Source organism: Mauremys reevesii, linkage group 11 (assembly GCF_016161935.1).
Source record: "Mauremys reevesii isolate NIE-2019 linkage group 11, ASM1616193v1, whole genome shotgun sequence".
Taxonomy (NCBI): Eukaryota; Metazoa; Chordata; order Testudines; family Geoemydidae; genus Mauremys; species Mauremys reevesii.
Genome location: NC_052633.1, coordinates 38,944,118 through 38,970,468, shown reverse-complemented (window position 1 = coordinate 38,970,468; position 26,351 = coordinate 38,944,118). Strand labels below are relative to the sequence as shown.

The following is a 26,351-nucleotide window of genomic DNA, read 5'->3' as shown; positions in this document are numbered from 1 at the left end:
CTTACCTACTCAAGGGATCTGGGAGAATTATCCTGAAATCTGGATGAGACTCTAAAACTAAGATTTACCACTGTATTGTTCTGCACTTGCAGCCTGGTGTGCCCCCTTTGGCATTAACCCTAAAAATATTATTTTTAAAAAAGCTTTTGTCAAGGTTTTGCAGGGTTGTTCTTGTCGCATTCCTCCCCCACCCCCAAGGGTGTTGGGTTCGCAAAGGCTTATGTTCCAACTATCCATGTTGCCCTTTGGAGCTTCACCATCATCTTCTGGATGTTAAGAAGGCTAAAAAGGACTATCTGGACAGAACAAAATTCTTTCTGCGGATAGAATTGCCTTTTCATTTTTTATGGAGATCATGAAAAGCCTCAAAGCATCAAGACCAATATAGCAAGATGAGTTTGTTCTGCTATTGTTTGGGTCTCACAATCAGCAGAAAAACTTCCACTTCGAGAGCACAACCAACTATGCCCATGATAGCGTCAGAAACAGCATCTTACAAGCTTTTCATGGCTGTGACCTGGTTGTTTCTGCTGTTTTTACTAAGCATTACAAAACTGATATTGTAACCTTGTTGGATGCTGCTTTTTGTTACTGGGTCCTGCAAGATGACCCTTTTCTTGTTCCTGTATTCTTTTCCTTACTGTTTAATTTCCAGTTGGGCCAGGACTGGTGGATTGATGATAGTAGGAGAATGGAACAATTCTTTTCACTATAAATTGATCATCTACCCAGTCCAGCAATTATTTTATTCTCTCCTTGGAGTTGTTATTGATTGCTGTTGCTGGGCTCTTATTGTTAGATGTGGATATGTTTTGCTTAAGGTTTTGAAGTATCTACTGGGAGTATGTTGAGGTACCTCTTGCCTTTATAGATTGGAAATTGGTGTCTCGAATCTTCTAGAGAATTGCTTTTGTGACAACAGCTATGAGCTGGATTAGGTATATACTGGTAGGAAACTACCAGCTTGCAAGTAAGGAACAAAAATGTCACATTACACACATTCATTTGCAGTCCAAATTGTCCCTTCACTTACACCTGTGTAATACCAGTGAACATAGTCGAATTGCACAGGTGTAACCGGTTGCACAGGTATAAGTAAAGGCAGAATTTGGCATGTAGAATCTTACAGGTGACAATGAGAAAAGAAAGACTTTAACTTGACAGTAATATCTCAGTTTGGTAGCTTATAAAGAAATAAAAAGCATGAATAAATTTGATCTTAAAATAACTTCAACTAACGTGGACCCTCATGATGCCACTTGAACTATTTCCAAGTACAGCTACACTTTAAAAGTACCTTCCTGCCTTTCTGAAAAATTAATTATGTTTTAAGAATGAGTAATATTAGGCTTAAATTCATAGGTGATACTGTTCCAATTAAATAACTTTCAAAGAAATTGTAGGTGTGCGGGGAGATTGAATTTTTTTTGACAGCAGCTTCCTGGAGGCTGCAAAGAATAGTGTGAAGAGTGAGACTGAAAAAACTTGAACAATTATACTGGTGACTGAACTGGTGAATGGAAATGGGCAACTGTTTTCCCTCCTTCCTTTCTTTTAAAAACAAAACAAAACAAAAACAAAACTTGAAAGTGCAGCTGGGTCTGGAATTTTTCAGCTAAACATTCTTTTTTTTATCAGAAAATGCCAGTTTGTCAAAACCTAAACTCTTTCAAGGAAAGAGATGGTTTAAACGAATTTCCCATTTCAGATTTTTTTTTTGAAATTTTCAAAAATGTTGAAACCTCATTTTGATGGTTTTGAAATGCAAGTTCCATTTTTCTGTTCAAAATGACTTTTTGTTTATAAATTTGTTACCTTATAGTAAAATGTAAAGATCTAAATCAAAATAAACATTTCAAAATTATGAAAATGAAATGTTTCAGTTCTAATCTAAATTTTTTGGTATGGGAAAAGGTTTTGACATCTTGAAAATTCTCATGAGATGGGAGCCCAGATCTACTTGAAAGGCTCTAAGATTCAAAATATTATCTTTCTCTGCTTTCTGGGGAATGACTGTAAAAGCAATATGTGGTGTGTAGAAGGGCTTTTACTTTGAGACTGAAATTTCTTAAGAATTTTTCTTCTCTGTTTTACCAGAGACGGTATAATTACATAGACATCACAAAGGGTGATTCATTGCTAATGTACTAGGCATGTAGGACAATGATTGTAGTGCTGGTGATGCATGAATACCTTCTTTTCAGCTAGATACTATTGTTGTAGAAATACCAATGGTGGTACTGTGAGGTGGCGAGACAAAGCAGTGGTCCTGTCTGAAGCAGAAATGAGAAGTGCATATGCACACAAATGAGGAGATAAAAACACTGAGCACATCTCTTAAAAGCATTGCAATTCTGAATGACTTGCTTTCAACAAAACATTTTTCTCACATGAAACTTTTATCTGGAACAGCTTTCTCTGACTTCTCAGCCCTTACAGAGCTGTTGTTGACTAATGTAAAAATATTGGCTCATGAAGACTGCCCAAACTTGAATTGCAAACATGAACATTTAAATAACTGACATTCCAATACTTTCACTTCTGGTAGCATTTAGATTTTTAACTATACACATTTGATTAGAAGAAAATCGCTAATTGATATACTTCCGTGTATAGCTGAGGAAAAGACAAGAACAGCAATAAGTGCTTGTTTCTTCTTGGTATTTTCATTAGGATACAGATCTGTGGAATCATGATATATGCACTCATTAATATCCTAACAGTGTACTGCAGTAGCTAGTTCCTTTATGAAAAATGTGTATGAATACTGCTATGACCCAAGTGATGGGCCATTAGATATTGTAGAAAGGCAAGGAGTACTGGTTCAATCCTTTCCAGCACCACAAAATAGGAGGATGGAAGTGGTGTGCAAAAATCTTAACAGATACAGAAAAAGCTGCAGGACAAAATTTATAAGGGGGAATAAGTGAAAATCAGAATTCTCTAGTGACAGTGCAGTGGGAAAGTAATCATGCAAGTATAATGGAGTCAAATTGTTGCAGGCACTCTCTCACTCTGACATATATTGATTATTTATCTATTGGTCAGTGCATCTGAGTAATTACATCTTAAAAACAGGAATGGGATATAGTAAACCTGAAAAGTGTCCTAAAGAGTATTTTAGGAGGAGAAGCCAGCGCAAGGAGCTTGTGGTACTAGCAAACTGTTCCATTAACAAACTAAATTATTCCCATCCCAGAAGTGAAAGTACTGGTAGTGGTAGGGAGGTAATATGAAGAACAAAAAAACAAATAATTGTGCTGTTCCACTGGAAAAACAAATGCCAGGTGGCACAAATACTAGAATATTAACATGCTATATATTGAACACAGTCTCCCTCACTATGGATGGATGATATATCCAAAACTTACTACAGGAACACTCAAAACCCACTCAGAAAGGGTGTCTTTGACACAACATGCTGCCACTTTATATCAGTGGAAACTAGTATTATGTTTGAGCTCAGCTGACCAAAATAGTGATGACCCTTTTTTCAACACTGAATGGAACTTAGTCCCCCAGTTTAACTCCTGCTTCCAAGTCAGAGCTTTTAGTCTATAATGTATTACCAAGAAGAACAGAGTGGCAGCATGAGAAGATGATGTCCCATCTGTGCCACTTTAGACCTACTTGCATAGACAAATGCAACACACAGGTGACAGTGCTGTGACAGCTCAGACATACTTGCAATTTGTTTCTATTGGGATAGGCTGGGAGAAGATTATTTAGGTGGAAAGTTCAGGAAACTAAGCTTTTTCTTACTGCTCCTTTCATATAGAGTAAGCGCATTTGCTACAGAATTGGTAACTTCTCGTGGTGATAGCAAAAACAGTACTGTAATCTTTACTTTAAAAAGTTTTCTGATAGAGACTGTCCCCAAGGGACAGTAAGAAAATTTGATAACCACTATGAAAGAGGTTACACTATGAAAGCCCTGTTACAGATTAAGAACTCATTGAGATAGGAAAATAAATAGCCAAGTCTTGATGGAGAAGAGGTTAATAGGAACAGAGATCATGAATAGGACTAGTGGTGGTCACTATTTAATTTTTAAGCAGGTGGTGACAATGGTGGGAAAAGTGGGGAATAGTGAAGTGGTAACATTTGTAGATGACATGAGTCAAAATTAGGAAGGATTTGAAGAACTTGGAAAGAAGCAAACAAAACTAAGGAATTGGGCAACTTTTGATGAAGTACAAAGTAGTCATTGGTAGGACAAAACACACTGAAAGTAACAAGAATGCTCTTGTACACTACTAGGTTTTGAATTAGTGTTAACATCTCAGGAAACACACTTAGGCTACGTGTACTGTTCAATGAAGTCCTCTTACTGCACAGCTGTGCTCAAATAACGTTAGGCTGTTTTTAAGAATAGGCTAGAAATCATGCCAGTATATATTTGATAATACAGCCTCACTTTCAGTGTTATGTTCAGTTTTGGTCTTCATCGCCCAGACACTAATGGAAAAGGTCCAGAGAGAGGCAGTGAAAATCTAGTTTAGGGCCTCCATAGAAGGAGAGACTAAAAAGATGAATGAGAAGTCAGAGCTTGGAAAATGGGGGGTCACTTTGTCCATCCTCCTTGCTGATGCTGGACTGTTCTTGGTCTATTAATGAGTGCTTTGTCCAGTCTAGTTTTTAAACAATGCAAGTGATGTGGGCTTTCTTTGGGAAACTGTTCCAGACCTTTAATTTTTCCTGCTATTCAGCCTATAGTTTCCGTTGCTCATTTTCATCCCATCATTTCAGGCTATTTACTTGAGGTCAGCCTAAAGAATTCCTTCTCTTTAATATTTTTTCTATTAAGTAGGTGAAAGTACAAGAAAGGAGATGTATGTAAAACAGCAAGTGGTCTAGAGTGAGCCAGCTGAGTGCTCCTTTTTAACCTTTCCCTATAATACAAGAACAAGAGGCCACTCTAAATTAAAATGTAATACGTTTTTTTCTCAACATATAATTAACCTGTGGAAATAGACTGCCTCTTGGTAGCATTGAGACATTAGCTTACTAATATTCATAAAAGGAACAGACAGACATTCATAGGAATATCATCTGCAATTTAAAAACCAAAAGGCATTTTAATGCTTGGGTACAGTTTAGGCACAAACTGACCACCAGCTGGGGACAGAAATTCTCTTTTGTCTGCATTCATGCTATAATTGTAAAATTAGGTCCATTTTGTGGGGGTTTATCACTTGCTCTGAAGCACATTACTTTGGCCAGAGGGTACTGGATTACATGACACCTCCTCTCTTCCTCTATAGCAATTCCTTTATTTCCCTGAGTTTCCTAACTGGAAGTGGACTGAGGACATCAGCATTGAGGAAGTACTTAATCCCATATTATCTTTAATCAGTATTTTAAATTCCTAATAGGTTTTGGGGAGAGGGGGTTGGTAGTAGTTAGGTATAATTTATTGATGGGTAATGGGGTGGAGGTATATGGAGGAGCTTACCAATTAGTGAGGAAACATTTTTGAGGTGCATTCTTGTCTGTTATATTGCGCAACAAGTGACCCATTATGTGTTTCCACTAATCATTCTCCTCTGTTAGTGTTTGTGTGGGTGGGTGTGTTTTACTGCTGTTCCCAAATATTGATCACCCACATACGATTTTTTTTGCATCAAATATAATTATTAGGCCTTCCTTGCTTATTCTTGGATTATTTTCTAAGTAGTGGAGGAAGGGTGGTTAAAGTTAGTTTTTAGTGGATGTTAAATAGATTATGCGGGAAATATATCAGTTATATGGCAAGATCAGCATAACAGTACATAGGCTTGGTTAATACTGGTAGAGGAGTAATATATAAAGTAGTATCCGTTCAGATGGTTACCAAAATTAAGGTCAATATAACATTTTTTTCAAAACCAAACCAACACCACACACAAACAAAGCCACCTGTGTGGCATAAAAAACAAATGAGTAGTACTACTCCCAGTTTCTTAGCTTCAGGAAAAAATACAGAAATCTGGATACTACCTTTTTAGTTTATTGTGTACCTCGTTTAGACTTTCAAGGGAAAAAGTGCTTTATAAGGAGAATTTACCCAGCCTCCCATTGCTCTTGTTTAAAAGTAGGGACATATTGGGAAGAAATACATACTAATAAAAGGAATATATAATTTTGGATAAGTCTTTGAGACTCTACTGCTGTTCACTTCATTCTAAAAATACAAATATCTGCCAATAAAGCTGATGACATTATGTTTAAACCTGTTTATTTAATTGTTTAGAAAAAGCAAAGAGAACTTGCCAAGATGAGAAGATGTCTGAGACCGGAGGAGTTGACGAACCAGTTGAACCAAATAGACCTAAATATGCAGCATGAACAGTTAGAAGAGAGCTTCCAGCAACTTGTTTCAGATTACCGAAGGATCCTAGAACGACTTGCTCAGGCATGAGAATTCTACCTTTCTGTACAGGAAACTTGCAGATTTCTATACATTGTGTTGTGAAGCACATCCATAATTGCTACTTAATTGCAAAATCTCATGTGACGTTTTAATCACATTTAAGATGACTTTTTGTGTGTGTTTTTCTGTGCATTTTGAATATTTTCTATTTTTGTGTTGTAGATTTAAAGATGGTTGTACTTAGGTTTTGGGGCACTTACAGCTTAAATAAACAAGAATGTAGATTCTGAGATGCACTATCACTGCAAGTGTTCGGGTCTTCTGTACAGTTTTGTTCAGATGCCTAGTGAGGCTTGAGATGAAGCAGATTGGACCACTGTAGGCTAGAGTATTGAGATTGTTAGTGACTTCTTAAATAGTTCAGTTGTTCATAAGGTAAATTAAAAATAAAACCAAATTATTTCAAACGTGAAATGTTTGCATTAATTAGTAGAAAATCTTTACAAAATTCTATTTCATTCTCCTGCCCTCTGCTGTTCATGACCTGCTTCGTGCATACACTGTTACATGGCCCTCATCATACGACCTGAGCAAATCTTAAACAATATCAAGTCTTCATCCCATCCTGTCTATAGGAATAAACATAAATAGTAATGATTTTTAGCAATTTTTAATATGTTTGTGTTGAAAGATGACTGAGTGTGGTAGAAAAGATTTGTTGATGGAATGCTAATTTGAAGAAATGGACTTTACATTTGGCTCCAAAAACAGATCCATGGTCATTTTCTCTCTAGGGAATTCATGTTGAAACCATTAATAAACAGTAACATTTATTATGTGTTTTGTTTAATAGTTTTAAAACTCTTCATGGTTAAGCAATTGGCTTAGCCTATGGAGGCATAGCTTCTCCTTTCAGTGTGCTTAGGTTACTTATATAATGTTCCACACTCTCTTCTGATGGTATTTACCTGAAATCCCATAACCAACTCCTATAACTCACAGCTTTCAGAAACTACCAGTTTTCCGTTAACTCCTTAGCTCTGAGAGTTGGACTTTTTGGCAAAGTTTGCCAGAACAAAAACTTGAAAAATTGAACTGATGACAAGAACACTCAAGTTCAATTGATGCTACCAGACCACTCTTCACTTTGCTTTATGACTTACCACTCCTGCAGGTCCATAAGAGTCCCACAACACTTAATATTATTATGTATTCTACTTGCAAAACATCTGTGGTGCTGTAATATTCAAAGTGTACACACAGCAACTATAACTATCCATATTGCTCAAGTTAATGAAATAAATGCAAGTCTGATAGGGTGAATCATCCTTTTCTGCATAACTGCTCCCTCACAAAATCCTGTCTGTGCAGTAGGCCCCTGTGTCAATCTTAATAGTCCTTCTCTCAGTAATGTACAGGATGGTATAGTTAGCATTGAAATTGTTTTACTGACGGGCTCTATGGACTTGCTCTTACAACTTATTTAATAGATTTCATGGAGTATTGGTTGAAATCAAATCAATTTAAATTAGATTTTAATCATGATTTAAAAAATAAATTTTAATCATGTTTTGCATTTGTAATTTTTAGTTATTTTCTTAAAAGTTGATTCTCATTAGTTGATAACCATTAAAATGTTGTTTGTAACTAAGTACAGCCTTTACACTCAGCGTGGTGCTACTTTTTGCTAACCAGGAGGATACACTATATGCACATTTATTTAAGCAATGATTTAGCTAAACTTAAATTATTCAGTCTTAATACATTTTAATACAGTCTTAATTTTTACATTTTTTGTTATAAAATGAATGATCTATTTCTTATTTACTAGATTAATTTTTTACTTGATTTGTCTCATTCTATTTGGATGGAAATTCAAATTCAATTAAAAAGACACAAAAACAACAGGGTTTTTTGTATTAAGTAAAACTACCTTAAATGTGCGGGATACATAAGAAAAGTTTATCCAAAAAATATATAAAAACATATTTTGCCTTTAACAGTGATTTACTAAACAAAGGAAGTATTCTCTGTGTAGTTAATGAATTCACCTGATTGTTTCCGGTCACTGGGTCCTTCAAGATTTTAGAACTATTGGGTCTCATCCTCTCATACCTAGTTTTTATTCACAGATTGGAAGAAGAAAACAAGCTTTCCTGCTTTTTTCAACTCCCAGTCAGCTTCTTAACTTTGAATGAACTTGCATTTGTATTGAACTAGCTGAATCAACAAAAGTGAAAAAAATATTCTCTCTCTACCTGTAAAAGAGGCTTCTGCTGTCAAACATTGATTTAGCACTTCAACCAACTGTGGTTGCAGGTGTTTAGCTATTAACTTCCACTAGCTCAGTGCTTCGACTTCTTTTAAAACTTCAGTAGCAAACGAGATGCTTAATATTATTCTTGTATTTAATTAAAATTACTTTAATATAATTTTAGGCCTTAACATAAGTTGTCAATTTCAAATTTAATTTTAAATAGGTTTATTTTTAAAAATCTGTATTTAATTTAAATTTAAAAATGTGATATTTATTTTTTAATTATTGATTTTTTTCATCCATCCTGATAGATTTGCATTGATAGAATAACATGGTTTGCACAGCTTTGCTATTAAGTGGTCACAGGAATCTCATTTTGTGGAGCTATGAACCTGGTAGCATAATATATAGGCATTCAGTAGTCAACTTTTCATACTTAAATATCTTGGTTCTTTTAAATACTGAGAGAGAAAGGAAAAGTTTACACTTCAGCTGTAGATATTAGCAAAAAAAAAAAAAAACCCAACAAACTGAAATTGGATAATCAAATGTTGAATTAGGCCATGTCTTCTACTCCTTACCAGTGAGACACTCCAATGACAAGAATTCTATAGAAAATTAGGAGGAATCCGAATGCAAATTTCTATTTAAGCAAATGTAATCAAAATTTTCCAGGATAAACTAAACTAAGAAGTTGCTGTTCTTCCACTGAATTATTAAATATTAATGGAAACTTCTCATTATATATGGAATAAGCATTAACAGATTTATTTTAAGTGATTTTATCTTTTTTAAAATTCTCCATGTATTTCTTATCCATTTTGGCTACAACCAAATTGCTCAATCACTTTAACTGAAGACCACGTGAAACTTTAAACTTCTTGAAACAGGATTTAAAGGCGAGTTTGCCGAACTTGAAAATACTGTGGTTGAACTTTCAGGTTGTACAGCAATGGTCAAGAAACTAAAGTTGTGTATGATGATCTTTGTTGTAGAAGCATCAGAATGCTGCTTTCTGACGTAGTCTTTCATCGCTTACTAGACAATTTTTATACAACTAGCAGTGAAAGTCTCTTGTTACCAGTACGGAAACCTGTGAATCTCAGCAAGTACTTCAAAGCAAAGGGGTAAAATAAAATGAAAAAATATTGGAATACTTGAAAATGAAAAGTTGCCAAACTGCCTGCAGTCTCAAAATAAAAAAGTTACAGTAACAGCGACTCGGCGTTAAATGTAGTTCTACTCTGACCAGCAGCTATGTAAATACAGCACCTTACTCAACATTATGTGCTACTTGTATTAATTCAGAGTCCCAGTTGCTTGTTCATTTACAGTAACGGGTTTTTTACTACTTTTTATGTCGGCTAGCAATACAAAGAGAACACCAGATATGGGAAAGTGAGGTAGATTTTATTTTGGCTCTCGCATCTGCAGAATTGTTAATGCAGTTCAACTGCAGGGTCAAATTATTTTCTGTTGCCTCTGTGCAAACCCACTGCCATCTGTGGTATTGCACAGGCTTAACAGAACAGAATTTGTGTTGCACACTCCTATTCTAGTAGTGATGTGTGAGAATGCAGCTAGACTGTCAGACCGCAGGTTATGTGCAGTAACCTAAAAAACATTTTTTTACTTGAAATGGAGCAAATATGTTCAAAACAATCAATGTGAAATACTCATTGCAATTTTTTGTACATCTTTTTAGAAGACAGCCACACTCTAATTTTCAGATTATATGGGTAGATTTAATGGCAAATGCATTTTTAAAATATTTTAAAACCCAATTCCTCTGCTTACCTGAGCAGTGCCAAGTTTAGAGATCCATGTTTCCCCTGCAACAATGGAGGACATCAGAAATGCCTAAAATAGAGCAGGAAAGAACTTCAAAGGATCAGGAGGAGAGAGAAGAGCACTTCCCAAAACCATTAAGATAATTTCATTCTACTTCTAATACCTATGATGAATTGTTCCCCCTTCATGAGGCTTAGAGAGAGACTAGGCCCAAGACCTTCAGCTAGTTGCTAGTCTTGGTCCCCAGGAAGGCATTAGAGAACTGCCCTGCCCTCTGCAGCAGTAACAGGGTGATCCAGGTAACCGGTTACCATGGAGCCTTAAGAATACATTTTTCCTGTGCAAAATGTGTTAATGTTTAACTAACACAACTGTTTTTTAAAAATATTTTTTTGGAAATGCAAGCACAAAATCCTCTAGGCAAGGAATGTGATTCTTCTGAGTCATTGCTAACCCACCCAAGGCTGAAGAAGTTTGTGACAAAGCAAGAAGATGGAACAGAATCTGAGAAAATGTTCCAGTGCTCTGTTCCCGCATACCTCTCTCCCATCTGATATTGCAGGCAAGCTACTGGTGGTGGGGAAAATCCTTAAAATCTCATGTAGCTGCTTCCTCCTCCCCCCCAAACCAGCAACTCAGTGAGAACCTGGCTATACTTAATGGGCTACTCAAACCCTACAGTACCACAAAAGGGCAACTCCCTGTCCATGGCTTCAGCTCTACTGACCACAGCAGATTCAGCACTAGCCACACCAGGGGTTCACATGCATCAGGATTAGGGAACCTGGCCTCTGCAGAACTCTCGTGCCCACCAGCTTTTGGGATGCAGGCTTGGTTGTCTTTTCAGCCTCCCTTCCTCTCCATGATTCTGCCTTAATCTCAGGAAGGGGAAACTAAATTCCTCCAGAGACTTGGCTGTGCTAATTTACAGGCAGACAACTTGCCTTTCTTCCTATCCCCAAATTCCCAATCCCATATCCCTGTAGTCTTTAGAGGGAGCAAGGGCCTGTGATGTTACACCCCATATTATTTATGGAAATATGCTTATGATATGGATATGGCATAACTGAGATTTTATTCAAGATGGGTCTTGTAAGGTATCATCAGAAAGGTTATAATTAATGTGATTATCCAATTGGTATGCATGTGTCATTTCTGTATCTAAAGTTAGGAAAATTGACTATGTAACAATTACAACTGTGTGTGTATTTGAGAGACACCCACCAGACAACAGGCCATCAGCCTTGATGGGCCATTAGGAAGAAACAATAAGACTTTGAAGATACTAATCTGTCTCCTTCCTGAGAGGCATCCTGGGACATAGCTGTGACACTACTAGAAGTCAGGTGGTCCTGTCACCTGGTACTAAACACCATCTTGGACTTTTAGTAATTTTCCACTAAAAGGAGTGGGAGGTCAAGACTGGGAAACAAAAGATTCCCTCCTTATGTAAATCTTTATTTAAGGCTGGGGAGTAAGGCAAACAGGACTCTTCTCCACTGCCTTCCTGCCCAAGAAGAAAGACAGCTGAAAGTACCCGAAGAGACAAAGGAACTGAGCTGAGGGAAAGGCAAGGGCTGAGTCCAGACTAAGACAAGAGTCTCGTCTGTAAAGAGAAATAACTGGAACTCTAAGCTACAGAAACTCTACAACTTGCCTAAAACAACATTTAAATTGAGAAATCACTTCTTGAAACCAGTCTCTTTAAGATCTTAAGTTTAGTATGCGTGTTTTGTCTTATTTGCTTGGCAATCTGCTTTGTTCTGTTTGCTATCCCATATAATCACATAAAATCTGCTTTTTTATAGTTAATAAACTTGTTTTGTTTATTATTAAACCCAGTTTGTGCCATTTCTAATGGGGGGAGAGAAGTTGTGCATATCTTCCTCCACATTGAGGGATGGGGTGAATTTACAAGCTTATGTTGTATAGATTTCTCTAACCAGATCAGCCAGACCATCACTGGTTCATTCACCTGCACGTCCACCAATGTAATATACGCCATCATATGCCAGCAATGCCCCTCTGCTATGTACATTGGCCAAACTGGACAGTCCCTACGGAAAAGGATAAATGGACACAAATCAGATATTAGGAATGGCAATATACAAAAACCTGTAGGAGAACACTTCAACCTCCCTGGACACACTATAGCAGATTTAAAGGTAGCCATCTGGCAGCAAAAAAACTTCAGGACCAGACTTCAAAGAGAAACTGCTGAGCTCCAATTCATCTGCAAATTTGACACCATCAGCTCAGGATTAAACAGACTGTGAATGGCTAGCCAACTACAAAAGCAGTTTCTCCTCCCTTGGTTTTCACACCTCAACTGCTAGAAGAGGGCCTCATCCTCCCTGATTGAACTAACCTCGTTATCTCTAGCCTGCTTCTTGCTTGCATATATATACCTGCCCCTGGAAATTTCCACTACATGCATCCAACGAAGTGGTCATGCTCCAATACGTCTGTTAGTCTATAAGGTGCCACAGGACTCTTTGCTGCTTTTACAGATTTCTCTACAGCGCAAGACAATATTATTTTGAGTGTACCATCCACAGGGGAGCTGCACTTGAGTGCTTGGCGATTTCCTAGCTGAGTCTTCTCATAGCTCTTTGCAGACTCTGTGATTCCAGAGCTGGTGCATCCCTAACTGTGTGTGCGTATGCTGCCAGAGGCCCGAGAGCCTAATACAGCAAAACAGGGACGGGGAGCCCAGGCTAGTGGATCAGGCAGGCTCAGTGAAATCCCAGTACATCAGGTGGTATCCCGGGAGGGGGGAAACCGTCACAGGACCCTCCAAATGTGACTACCTGGGCACGCAACCTTGGCAGAGTAGTTATTAGGAACTATGTTGCTCTCAGTTTCCTCCCTAGCCATTGTCCTACCAAATTGGCTCTGTTTGACATGAAGGAAAGGCTTTGCAGCAGGTGAATGCAGAACACCCAGCTACACAAAAAGCACAAGCTGAGATGCAGGGTGGTTTTCAGTGAGTCTGTCTTGGATGAGCAGCATAAGTGCATCAGCATTTTATCCTGAGTCACAATAAACAGCTAAATCACAGAATGATGACAAAGGCAAGTGAGCAACACAACTCTCAACTTCTTTTTCACTTGCTGTCCTGAAGAGAGCAATTCCATCAACCAGGAAACAGTGGGTATTTAAAAAGAGGAGAGCATGTAGTTCCTAATATGAACTATAGAATAAAGAAAGGGAAGGGGGAAGTTCAAAATATGCTCCTTTTTAGATCAGTAACTCTAGTAGCTCATCTGTGGAAGGAAAGCTTTTAAAGTTTTAAGAGCACTGAGAGAAGGAAACTCTCCCACGTACTTTGAGACTGTTATAACATGAGTGGTATCTATCTGACATTTCCAATGAGGAAATCATCTCTGGATAAACAACAAATAGTGAAAACTAAAAAGAAAGTCACTAGGAAATAGTTTCAGGAACCAAGAAAAATCTGTCTGATGTCAAGGTAAAGAAGGAGGCATAAATTGCTGTAGTAATATAATGAGGTTTGTGTAGCTGAGGCTCTGCATCTGAAGCAATACCCTGGGCAGAAGATGTCCATGCCTCCTATGAAGAAATACAAAAAGCTGCTGTGTGTGGTTTCAGCCCAACGTACTATCATCCTCTGCAACATTCAACAGAGGCATACAGTAATGCCTTGGTAGGAATTCCTTTTGTTTATACAGATAACTTTACTGATTTATTCACTGCTCTTTATCCAGGGGCGGCTCCAGGCCCCAGCACGCCAAGCACGTGCTTGGGGCGGCATGCCATGGGGGCGCTCTGCCAGTCGCCGGGAGGGCGGCAGGTGGCTCCAGTGGACCTCCCGCAGGCATTCCTGCGGAGGGTCCGCTGGTCCCGCGGCTTTGCCGGAGCCGCCTGCCACCCTCCCGGCGACCGGCAGAGCGCCCCCCGCAGCATCCTGCCCTGCTTGGGGCGGTGAAATGTCTAGAGCCGCCCCTGTCTTTATCTTATAATAGGATTGTTGAACACTGGAAGAAGGAAGAAATTTAAATTATCTTGTAATGTCCTTTTTCTGATTCTGAGTGTCTGATAGCAACTATCTCTTAGAACTTTCTATTTGAAGACAGTTGCAAATCAATCTTTTGTCAATCTCCTAACAATTTAAGTACTGTCACTGCTTTGCGAGTATACCTTTCTAACAGCTGTTCCCTTAGATTGAAGCTGAGCAACTGCTTGAGGACATGAAGGGAGAGCAACTCAATTTAGCAAAAGTTTGTTGGGCACTCAGAACAGGAGATAAGTAATTAGCAAGTATGTTTGTCTTAGTAAGTACATACATGCAGAAATGTGGATGCAACTTTTCTTGTTTATTGCAGGGGCTGACAATTACACTGGTTTGAGATCTGGGACTTGGCATGGTCCTGCACCAGTGCCAAAAGCACTGCTAGAACAGGGAACCAGCCACAGTTTTTTTAAACTGAACCTCTCTATCAGGGCTAGTAAAGAAAACTGTATACTAGTAGGTAAAGTTCAGAGTTTCAGCTTTTCAAGGTAAACAGCATATGTTTCCTACCCTGAATAGTTACACAATACCAAACTTTAAAATGGACTAAGCATAAATTGTATACAGTGTTCTAGCCATGTTGGTCCCAAGATACTAGAGACACAAGGTGGGTGAGGTAATATTGTTTATTGGACCAATTTCTGTTGGTGAGAGTGAAGCTTTTGAACTTGTACAGCACTCTGCAGGTCTGGGAAATGTACTCAGAATGTCACAGCTAAATACAAGGAGACCTGGATTCATTTCCCAACTCTGCCTCTAACTTGTGGGCAAGATACTCTATACCTTTTTGACTGTTGCTTCATCTGAGAAAAGGTGATGATGCCTACCCCTCCTTGAAAAATACTTGGAGATCTACGGAGGAAAAGTGCTAGCTAAATCCTATGTTGTATATTTTACCATTCTGCCTTTTCTCACTATATCAGTTCTGACGTGATTTCAGCAGTGTGTCAAACTGCTGGAGCTGAAATACATGGCTGTAAGCTGACCACCTGAAAACTTGGAACTGAGGCTTTCAAACTGCAAAATATTCTCTAATGCTAAGGATTTGTAAAACACTGGTCACTAAGATAATGTTGGATTTTAAGTGGGGCAAAGAAGGTAGCATGATAAAATATTAAAGTCTGATATCTCTACGCTGTCTAGGAACACTGTGACAGATGAATACAAGTGCCTTCAGGACCGATAAGCTATTCCAAGCACTAGTCCTGGATCAGTGACTGGGGAGGAAAAAGACTTCAGTACTTAATTTCCATTTATCCAGATGTTTAGGTTTCACAGGCTTTTAGCCACACAATTGGCTCCCATTGGTATCCTTCAACCAAAAATCTCAAGCAGTGGTTGAAAATGGAAGGCTAACTATTCAAAGCAATACTAGCAGACCCACATTCTGTTTAAAGTGGCGAGCCAATATAAATAACCATGTCTACTCAAACTACTCCACCTATCCAATAATTGTCTATCAGGGGCTCCACTGCACCTTCCTCTGAAGCATCTGGTACTGACTGTTGTCAGAAACAAGATACTGGACTCTGAGCAGGCTTGGAAGGATTTGATTTTTATCAGTAAATATTGGTAAACATCGATTTCACTATGTATATCCAATAAAAAATATTTTCATCAATGATAATTTACAGATAGGCAGAGTAAGAAGAATGCTGCTTGAGAACTTAGAGTTTGATTTAAGGGTATTTATTTCGTATATTTAGATATGCGATATTGACAACCCCCCCATAATTTCATACAACTGTGAACATTTAAATCAATAAAAATTGAAAAAAATGCTTTAACATCCATATTATCCATCAAAATTATATACAAAAATTGAATTCTGCCAAGCCTAACTCTGAGCATCTATGAGGCTTCTCTGCAGCCCCATTGTTAGCCCCATATAACTAGAGGGATCATTGATCTGATCTATTATGACAATTCTCAGGTTCCCAGGTTAAAAATGTTTAAATCTCCAGCACAGAGAAACAGATCTAAAAGGGCAGTGAAATTCCTCCCTTCACCCCTTTCAAAATATTGCAAGCTTATAGAAAAATGTTGATTTAGACAAATTCATTTCATCTGGAAGATCTTTTAAAAAGAATTATTGTGACAGGTGACTACATACAGAAGCCTTGGGCTGATCACATATGTGCTTCAGTGTTCTGTCTTGTTCATTGTGAAAGCTCTGGGTGACAGCAGAGCAGGGCTGTGTGCTGTCTGTTCCTGCAGCAGCTGCAGCTTTTCTTCCTTTAGAGATCAGAGAAAATGTAATGCTGTTAACATGCCTCAAATAAGAAGAATGTGCTCTAGTTAGGGCTGTTCTGAGTAAATCAGAGTGAACATAAATGAAATCTAGTTCAATGGGGAGGGGAAGGCTCAGCATCTGCCTTCTTGTTTCTAAATGCATTATAATGAAGGAGATGCTCCATGTTTAATATAATTTATTTTTGAAGATGCTCATCTCCTTTCCCACTGAGCCTTTGCTTATCTTTTTAAATAAAGCATGATTTTAAGATTTTAATGTTTCCTACTTAGTTTATCTATTTAATGTGAAACATTAATCTTAACCTGAAACCTCTAAGGTAAGTGGAAGTGCTGTAAGAGAGTGATTTTGTTTTTTGATGTGGTGTAAAAATTTATTGGAATCTTTGTCTATTTTATATGTTTAGTTTATCACTCATTTAGAAACAACTTCTGTTAGAAACGCTTTGCAGTTCATTTTGAAAATATCATTTAAAAATTATGTTGAGATCTCAATACAGAATGCCCATTAGGAGAAAAATCATTTTATATACTAATACTACCTAAAGTTGTCTCACCATAGTTATGTTCTTTCCTTGCCATGTACATATGACTTTCACTTGTTAACGGAGGTAACTTGCATGTGCATCAAGACTAAATACTTCCCTACACCTTCCCCATCCTCCCCTTAGTGATCAAGTCTAGTGTTACCAATTCAGTGGTTTTTGAACACCTCGCCTATAATTTCAATTCCTGGGGGAAACTCCTTCCACAGCAATTTGACTAATCATTTCAAAGGTTTTGAAAGATTTTGAGGGAGTTGTGAATAAAGCCACATCTAAGAACAGAGTAGCAAAATCAAAGTTTTCCAGGGGTGGATTTACTAGTAGTACCTGGACACAGCAAGATGCACATCCTTATGTTTATTGTGCTTAGATTTAGTGGGCACTTCCTTTCTGACTACAACTAGATCTGGCCTCACTGATTTCCACTCTATCTGAAACCATATAAAAGTTTTGACTATACTTAAATCTGGCAAGTTATAGACTCATAGACTTTAAGGTCAGAAGGGACCATTATCATCATCTAGTCTGACCTCCTGCACAAAGCAGGCCACAGAATTTTACCCATCCACTTCTATAACAAACCCGTAACCTATGTCTGAGTTATTGGAGTCTTCAAATTGTGGTTTGAAGACCTCAAGCTGCAGAGAATCCTCCAGCAAGTGACCCATGCCCCATGCTGCAGAGGAAGGCGAAAAACCTCCAGGGCCTCTGCCAATCTGCCCCGGAGGAAAATTCCTTCCCGACCCCAAATATGGTGATCAGTTAAACCCTGAGCATGTGGGCAAGACTCACCCGCCAGCACCCAGGAAAGAATTCTCTGCAGTAACTCCCATCCCATCTAACATCCCATCACAGAGCAAAATTAATTGCCAAAATTAGGCTATCCCATCATACCATCCCTTCCATAAACGTATCAAGCTTAGTCTTAAAGCCAGATATGTCTTTTGCCCCCACTACTCCCCTTGGAAGGCTGTTCCAGAACTTCACTCCTCTAATGGTTAGAGCAACAAAGAATCCTGTGGCACCTTATAGACTAACAGACGTTTTGCAGCATGAGCTTTCGTGGGTGAATACCCACTTCTTCAGATGCAAGTGGTGGAAATTTCCAGGGGCAGGTTTATATATGCAAGCAAGAAGCAAGCTAGAGATAACGAGGTTAGTTCAATCAGGGAGGATGAGGCCCTGTTCTAGCAGTTGAGGTGTGAAAACCAAGGGAGGAGAAACTGGTTCTGTAATTGGCAAGCCATTCACAGTCTTTGTTTAATCCTGAGCTGATGGTGTCAAATTTGCAGATGAACTGGAGCTCAGCAGTTTCTCTTTGAAGTCTGGTCCTGAAGTTTTTTTGCTGCAGGATGGCCACCTTAAGATCTGCTATTGTGTGGCCAGGGAGGTTGAAGTGTTCTCCTACAGGTTTTTGTATATTGCCATTCCTACTATCCGATTTGGGACCATTAATCCTTGACCATAGAGACTGTCCAGGATGACCGAGGTCCATAGCACAGGGGCAGGGCTGGCATATGATGGCATATATTACATTGGTGGACGTGCAGGTGAATGAACCGGTGATGGTGTGGCTGATCTGGTTAGGTCCTGTGATGGTGTTGCTGGTGTAGATATGTGGGCAGAGTTGGCATCGAGGTTTGTTGCATGGGTTGGTTCCTGAGCTAGAGTTACTATGGTGTGGTGTGCAGTTACTGGTGAGAACTGCACACCACACCATAGTAACTCTAGCTCAGGAACCAACCCATGCAACAAACCTCGATGCCAACTCTGCCCACATATCTACACCAGCAACACCATCACAGGACCTAACCAGATCAGCCACACCATCACCGGTTCATTCACCTGCACGTCCACCAATGTAATATATGCCATCATATGCCAGCAATGCCCCTCTGCTATGTACATCGGTCAAACTGGACAGTCTCTAAGGAAAAGGATAAATGGACACAAATCAGATATTAGGAATGGCAATATACAAAAACCTGTAGGAGAACACTTCAACCTCCCTGGCCACACAATAGCAGATCTTAAGGTGGCCATCCTGCAGCAAAAAAACTTCAGGACCAGACTTCAAAGAGAAACTGCTGAGCTCCAGTTCATCTGCAAATTTGACACCATCAGCTCAGGATTAAACAAAGACTGTGAATGGCTTGCCAATTACAGAACCAGTTTCTCCTCCCTTGGTTTTCACACCTCAACTGCTAGAACAGGGCCTCATCCTCCCTGATTGAACTAACCTCGTTATCTCTAGCTTGCTTCTTGCTTGCATATATAAACCTGCCCCTGGAAATTTCCACCACTTGCATCTGAAGAAGTGGGTATTCACCCACGAAAGCTCATGCTGCAAAACGTCTGTTAGTCTATAAGGTGCCACAGGATTCTTTGTTGCTTTTACAGATCCAGACTAACACGGCTACCCCTCTGATACTTGACTAATGGTTAGAAACCTTTGTCTAATTTCAAGTCTAAACTTCCTAGTTTAGGTGCTTTCTTACTGAGTAGCAAAAATCCTCATCGAAGCACAAATTTAAGACTACTATAATGATCTCCTAATTGGGATTCCTTTGAAACTGATCCAGAGGTTGCAACAGTTGCTCATTTGTTCTTTAGGATAATAGAAAAGAAGCTGGCTGACTTATGTACTATGTACATATGTACTACTTCTATAATCTGACCTCTATTGGCAAGGTAATTGCAAAGGTGGTGGCAAGACAGTTCTGGCATATCTGGAATCCTTGGATTTCCTTGGTCCCTGTCAGTTGGGTTTCAGGCTCATGGAGATCAAGCTAACCTCTGTCATCAGTCTGCTAGCAATGGTCAACAGTCAAGTTAATTCCTGTGGCAGCAGCCCTTGATAACATTATGAGATTTTGTTGAGTCATCTATGTCTCCAGGCAAGAAAGCACAGAATTACATTTGAATAGTGTCTGTTTCTACCCATTAGAAAAAGTCCAGAGAATAGTGATAGCTAATTACCCATCAGCCCTCTTTCCCCCCTGCCCCCCAGGGATTACATAGGAACATAATGATATAGGATCTGATGTCCCAGTCCTCTGCTACTGCAGACAACTCCACCATGTAATGTTGTTCATAAATTTTATTGTGAAGTTCTGTAGTTGTTCTGGCATGCAGCTCTCCCCCCATTTCAGCATGTATGTAAGATACTTTGAGCTGGGTGGCCATTGTGCAGGTTGCATGAAGCTCTGAATTTCTTTAATTGAACCAAATGTGAGATGTCTGGTTTCCCAAGTGCCTTGCCAAGATGAAGCAAGCAGGCCGAAGCTCAATCCAATGAGAGAGAGATCATGATGTTTGGCTGAAGGAGCAGCCATATGAAGGTGTCGGATTCTGCCCCTCTGAGTAGGGGAATTCCCTGAGTCCCACTAGGTAGCAATTGATAGGAGTGCCATTTTTCATCTATTTTAGCTCAATTTCTCTTTGATTTGGATCTTGCCACTTTCATCTCCACACTGGATTATTATAGTGCTACCCTTGAAGACAAGTCACAGGCTACAACTGAACTGATACAGAATGTAGCAGCTCATCTGCTTAGTGGGTCTTGATATAAGGAATAGATTAGCTTACTTGTTCATATCTGGGGGCAATACAAGGTACTGCTACTGATCTTTAAAGAACTACATGGTTTGCATATGAGGTATATGATCAACTGATACACTTTAGCAGACAGTCCTTATACAGGAACATGTGGGTGATGGGTTGCTTCTAATGGAGGCCCTCACCTTTTAAAGCTGCCCCCTAGCTGGTTCAGTAGGTAGTCTATCCTTCAGAGTGCAGTGTAAAATTCATATATTTTTCCATGAGTGGGTTGGGGCCTGATTGCATTGATGGTGTTTCTCTGATTTGTAACCTATTTCTAGTAGTCTACTTTTTAAACATTTGTATATTTACCCAGACACAATAAGTACAAAGCCAGGAAATAAATACAAAGTTTTAGCCATCTACTCTCATCTGATGCAAGTTTGCAGGAGTAACCCCCCACCAGCTTCCCCCACTGCTGACTTTAAGACTTTGGATTTTTTTCCCCCTCTCTTGGCCTATTTATTTCATGTCTGAATTTTGGGTGTCCCCCACCCTTGCTTTTATAGCTGCTACCATAATTGCTCCCCATTCCTCTTATTAGTTGGGTATTTGATCCCTTTGTGCTTGATATATTTGTCTGAGAACTGTTGGGTTCATCCTCTATACTATAGTAAGTAGCTGGTTTGTTCTTTCTAGGTGTTTAATTTTTATTGAATGATGTTTGGCTGTGCTGCAGTAAGTGACTGTAGATGAAGTAACTAGCTGGACTAAAATACAACTAACTTGTTTTAGTTTTAGGCATCTCCTTCATGATTCTGCAGGGATAAAGCAAAGTCAAGCAGTAAGTACACTGTGGCTCCAGTGAAGACTTTTCCCCACCCCTCATGTGATTGCTTCATGTCCAGGGTTTGTTCCATAGCCTGTTCTTACTTGATATAATCAAATGAGATAGAGAAGATTCTAAAAGTGGAAATTATACAATACACCATTTCTAGTTCTACAGAGTGTGGTATAGCCACAGCTCACCAGTGGATTGTAATTTCTTTTTAGGAATCACTTCACCACACCGACTCACTTACTGGCTAAAAATTACTAGACTCTATTTTTTGTTTTTTTTTACTTCCCATCACTGCCATTCAAAGCTATGAAAAAAAGGGAGAATACTCATGACTCGAATAATAAGTGGGACTTCATACAGCTTACAGCAGCGTCCCTAATCAAGCTAACTTTGTTAGAAGCAAAGACTCAATAGGATTTAAATTACAGAACACAAGGGAAATTCAGCAGTCCTTTTCAATTAATATCAGCTTTAGAACAGACTCCAATGCGCCCAACAGGCAAAGCTTGCCTCTCTGTAGGCAACCAACTACTGGTAGTGTATAGCAGAGAAGTTTTCAAGCCCTGTTCTGCAAAGCACTCTCTGAATGGAGCTCGGAGAAGGTCTGGCAGGTCCCAGCGCTGCTCGTTCCACCTCCTCACTTTAAGAGCTGCCCAACCTCTCTATTATCAAGAGGAGCTTGGATGCCTGCAAAAGGGGTTGTAACGGGAGAGGCCAGGCCAGGCGCCTCCGGTGCTACAGCGGATTAGAACCAGGAGGCCCCAGCAGGCTCCCGACTTCCCCCTGTGAGCACTGGCAGTAATGGGGGAGTGCGGAGGAAGGGAAGGGAGGTGGTCTCAGGGAGGGCAAGTGAAAGGGCGGCAGGCCAGCAGCAACCCGTTCATCTGGGGGTCTGCACAGAGAGGGCCGGGGAAGTTCTGCCCTGCGAGGCGTAGCACTGTCGGAGAGGGCAGCGGGTGCTAGAGGCCTTGGGCAAGGAGACTAGTGACCAGGGCACATAATGACACCTGACAGCGGCCCTCAGGTGGCCGGGCGGGAAGGGGGGGGGCAGCAGGTCGGTCGAGGCGAGAGCCCGGGCGGGCTAGGGGAGTGGGAGCCGCTCGGACGAGGCGAGAGCCCGGGCGGGCCGGGGAGGGAGCCGGTCGGACGAGGCGAGAGCCCGGGCGGGCCGGGGGAGGGGGGAGCCGGTCGGACGAGGCGAGAGCCCGGGCGGGCCGGGGGAGGGGAGAGCCGGTCGGACGAGGCGAGAGCCCGGGCGGGCCGGGGGAGGGGGGAGCCGGTCGGACGAGGCGAGAGCTCGGACGGGCTGGGGGAGGGGGAGCCGGTCGGGCTGGGCGGGCGCCCAGGCGGGCTCCTTCTCCTCCAACCTCGCTCTCCCGTTTCCGTTCTCAAAGGAAGCTCGGCCAGGAAAGCCGCGCTCTAGTGACCGCAGGGCCGGCTGAGAGCGGGGCAAAGCGCCGCGGCGCTTGCACACTCTCGGCGCGGCTGGAACCCAGCGCCCCTGGCAGGTTACCCGCGGCCAGGCTAGAGGGCGGGCCCCAGCGGGCACCCTAGCCCCGCCTGGGCCGCAGCCCGCCTACGCTCACGTGACCCTGGCCCATCTGTTCAAGATGGCGGCGCCCAGGGCTGTCTGCACGCTGGTGAGCGGAGGTGAGTGAATGGGTTCCCTGCTCTGTGCTCGGTGGCGGCGGCTAGTGAATGGGAGTGTAGGGTAGGGAAGGGAAGGGAAGGGGAGGGGAGGGGAGGGGAGGGGAGGTGGGGTGGCGTGGCGTGGCGTGGCGTGGCGTGGCGGTTTCATTATAAAACCCATTAACGTATCTTTCCCCGGAGGTAGCAGCCTTACAAAAAACACCACTTAGCAAAATCCCCCCACCCCCTCCGACACCAACAAACCTATACGGCAAAAATGCTCTTCTCTCCACACTCCCCTGGTCGAGAGACGCTAACACCCACTACTGGGCTCCCCACGAGAAGAAGGTATAATACACACAAGAAAATCACTGATCCGTGGGAGATAGACTGTAATAAACACTGTCATTTTCCTTTTTCAAGGAGACGTGGTGTAACTCATAACAACTTCATCCTTGTCCTCTTTCCCTTGATGGAGAGACTGTGTCTATGCTGTAGAAATGTAGGGGGGAAAAACCCACTAGGTTTAATAGCCTTGAGAGGATGTAGCGTAGGCAAGGTTTCAGTGGTTGCACCTGTTTACCGCTATTGTAGTTAATACCAAAAGCAAGTGTAACTGAACAATGGTAAAAATTGGTCCTGCCATGGGAAACTTGTGTACACTTTCTTCTGTCATGCTAACACCACATTAGCTGAACCAATAGAAATTTTATTTGTGAGTTTCTAGAGTAGACCAGGCTTTTTATAGATGCACACATACACAGAGTAAGATCCCATCTATACATTCTAGGGAGTATAAAACTTCCAAAATCTTTTCAAGAGGAGGAACTTTTTTCCTGTCCCTGCAGGGAGAGACTGTGACCCAGAATAACCCATTCCTACAAGAGAAACCATTCACAGATATAGCAAACTCACCGTACCCAAGGGAGAGGGGGACAGAGAACTGTCCATCCACGACTCACTATACCCACACACAAGGCACAAACAAACCCATTCCCACAGAAGGTCCCAGGCTACATCAGGATAACTTTCAAACAAGTTCTTCTGTTGCTAGTGCTGCATCAGCTCTACCAGAACTAGTAACTTTGGGAGCGCTAACATAAAATGGCAGCCTTTATATTAGGTACTACTGTCTGTGTTTATTAAACTAGCTCTGAGTAGGACTAGATTATTCTGTCTTAAAATCATATCAGACCCAAAGTACTACTGAATGCATAATATAAATTCACAAGATAATTATTTTGCTCTAACCATTCAGTTATAATTTTAGCTGTTGTTTGTATCAGTAATAGATTCAATATATTGACAGAAGTGTGTGGTCCCAACTACTTTTTGTCTTTTTAATAAAGGCCCAATCTTGCAAACCCTTATGATTAGTCCTCACTCTATACCTTTTTCCACACTGCCACTTATGTGCAGAATATGCTCCCCAAACTTTCCCCTTGTACAAATCCCTCCTAAAAGCACCACTTCTGCCATGTAGTCCACAAGAAGTGAGTCAGCCAAGACAATTTATTTTTATTTAAGTAGCATATTGATTAAAAACTATTTAAAAAAATTGTTCAGACATGCTACACACTTACCATTGCTGAGTAACTGTATAATCTTATTGCTGTGATTTATATTTTTTCTTTCTGAACCCTTTATTTTATTGTGTCACATGATAAAAGATTGGAAGCTGTTTCAGGAATAGCATGCTTTTGAGGGTTGTAAATTAATAATCCCATCAAAGTATTTGCTTGAGTAAGAATTGGTCTCTAAATCTGTGAGGAGAGAGAAAGAATGGTCTTTCATAAAGGAAAAAGTACTTTTGTGGTGTTCTGGAAAAGTCTGTTCAATAATCTGCTACAATAACGGAGCATAAACTGAAAATACTAAAACCATTAAGTATCAGAGGGGTAGCCGTGTTAGTCTGGATCTGTAAAAGCAGCAAAGAGTCCGGTGGCACCTTATAGACTAACAGACGTATTGGAGCATGAGCTTTCGTGAATGAATACTTCATGCATCTGATGAAGTGGGTATTCACCCACGAAAGCTCATGCTCCAATACGTCTGTTAGTCTATAAGGTGCCACAGGACTCTTTAAAACCATTAACTGTGACATTAAGCCAAAGTCTGCATGCTTCCAACTAAAGCATAAGGTTAGAGCTAATACATAGAGCAAAAGTTCAGTCTTTCTCTCGCATAAGGAGCCCATATCTTCTGCTATACTTTTTGTTTTGAGTCTATCCAACAGTTTTGGAGCAGGTTTTGAGTTTGAAAATATAAAAGTCTTTATATATAACCATGAACTTTGAAGGGCAGAATGTTAGTTTCTTCAGTGATGAATGTTTGTATCCGTAAGGAAAGTTTACTTAAGTCCATAAAAAGCCATACTGTTTGTCCTTCAGATTCAAACTCTTAGTTATTTATTTTTATTCCTGGTAGCTGTTGGATCCTCCCTCTGTCATTCACATCCATTCTTTTCCCTGAAATATTCAGTAGCACGGCTCTATGTATGAAGAATCATTATTTGGCTTGAGTCTCAAATGGGTTGGGTTTTAGTGCAACAGTTTAGAGGGCTTCACACTATCACTTTTCTCTAAATTTCAGAAGCTTCAAAACCTGGCAAGGTTTTCCAGGGCTTCTAGTCTAGCATGTCTTGCTTTGAGTGCTTGTTTCACCAGTTCTGCTTTTGCAGCTGGGACCTCTGAAGCCATATTGCTTGGCACTTTCTTTCTCCCTGTGGGTGCAAACTTGTGTCTGTTATCCATTTTATTGTCCCAAGTTATTTTTATTTTGTTAAGATGTCAAACCTCCTCTCAGGGCATCTTACTTTATCTAGTTTCCTTTTCGGTTCTGCTTTATGAGAAGTTTGTAAAGGAAAACCATCAAACAGTTTATTTAGGGCTGATTTTCCCTGAACTGGATAGCCCAGTTTAACTTAATTTGCATATTTTAAAAGATTGCTGTTGAGCTAAAGGAATCTATTCCACCTAAATTGAATATAAACTACCTTGTTTTTGGCAGCTGTGCCTTACTGGTATCTTTTCATGGATTTTTAATTTTTTTTGATAAATTATGAAAAAGGAGTGTTCATTGTGATGGAACTGTTTCTAGAAACTGGGAAAATA

At 40.3% G+C, this 26,351-nt stretch overlaps 2 protein-coding genes across 6 annotated transcripts in view; both read left to right on the top strand.

The window, feature by feature from the left end:
• Positions 1-6,819, top strand: part of HAT1 (histone acetyltransferase 1) — a 44,817-nt gene extending 37,998 nt beyond the window's left edge. For both annotated transcript variants that reach the window (XM_039495432.1, XM_039495431.1), the window contains exon 11: positions 6,233-6,819. In XM_039495432.1, the coding sequence (XP_039351366.1) occupies positions 6,233-6,400 (168 nt within the window). In that variant the 3' untranslated portion in view covers positions 6,401-6,819. The remainder of the gene's footprint in view (positions 1-6,232) is intronic.
• Positions 6,820-22,342: 15,523 nt separating this feature from the next.
• METAP1D (methionyl aminopeptidase type 1D, mitochondrial) overlaps positions 22,343-26,351 on the top strand; it is a 60,161-nt gene continuing 56,152 nt past the window's right edge. The window contains exon 1 of one of the 4 annotated variants that reach the window (XM_039495499.1): positions 22,343-22,394. Coding sequence is in view for 2 of the 4 variants with exons in the window: in XM_039495496.1 (XP_039351430.1) it covers positions 23,220-23,259 (40 nt within the window). In the remaining 2 variants the exon portion in view is untranslated. Of the gene's footprint in view, positions 22,395-23,070; positions 23,260-26,351 lie in introns of those variants that run through there. The other 3 variants (XM_039495496.1, XM_039495494.1, XM_039495498.1) reach the window with 3 other exon arrangements.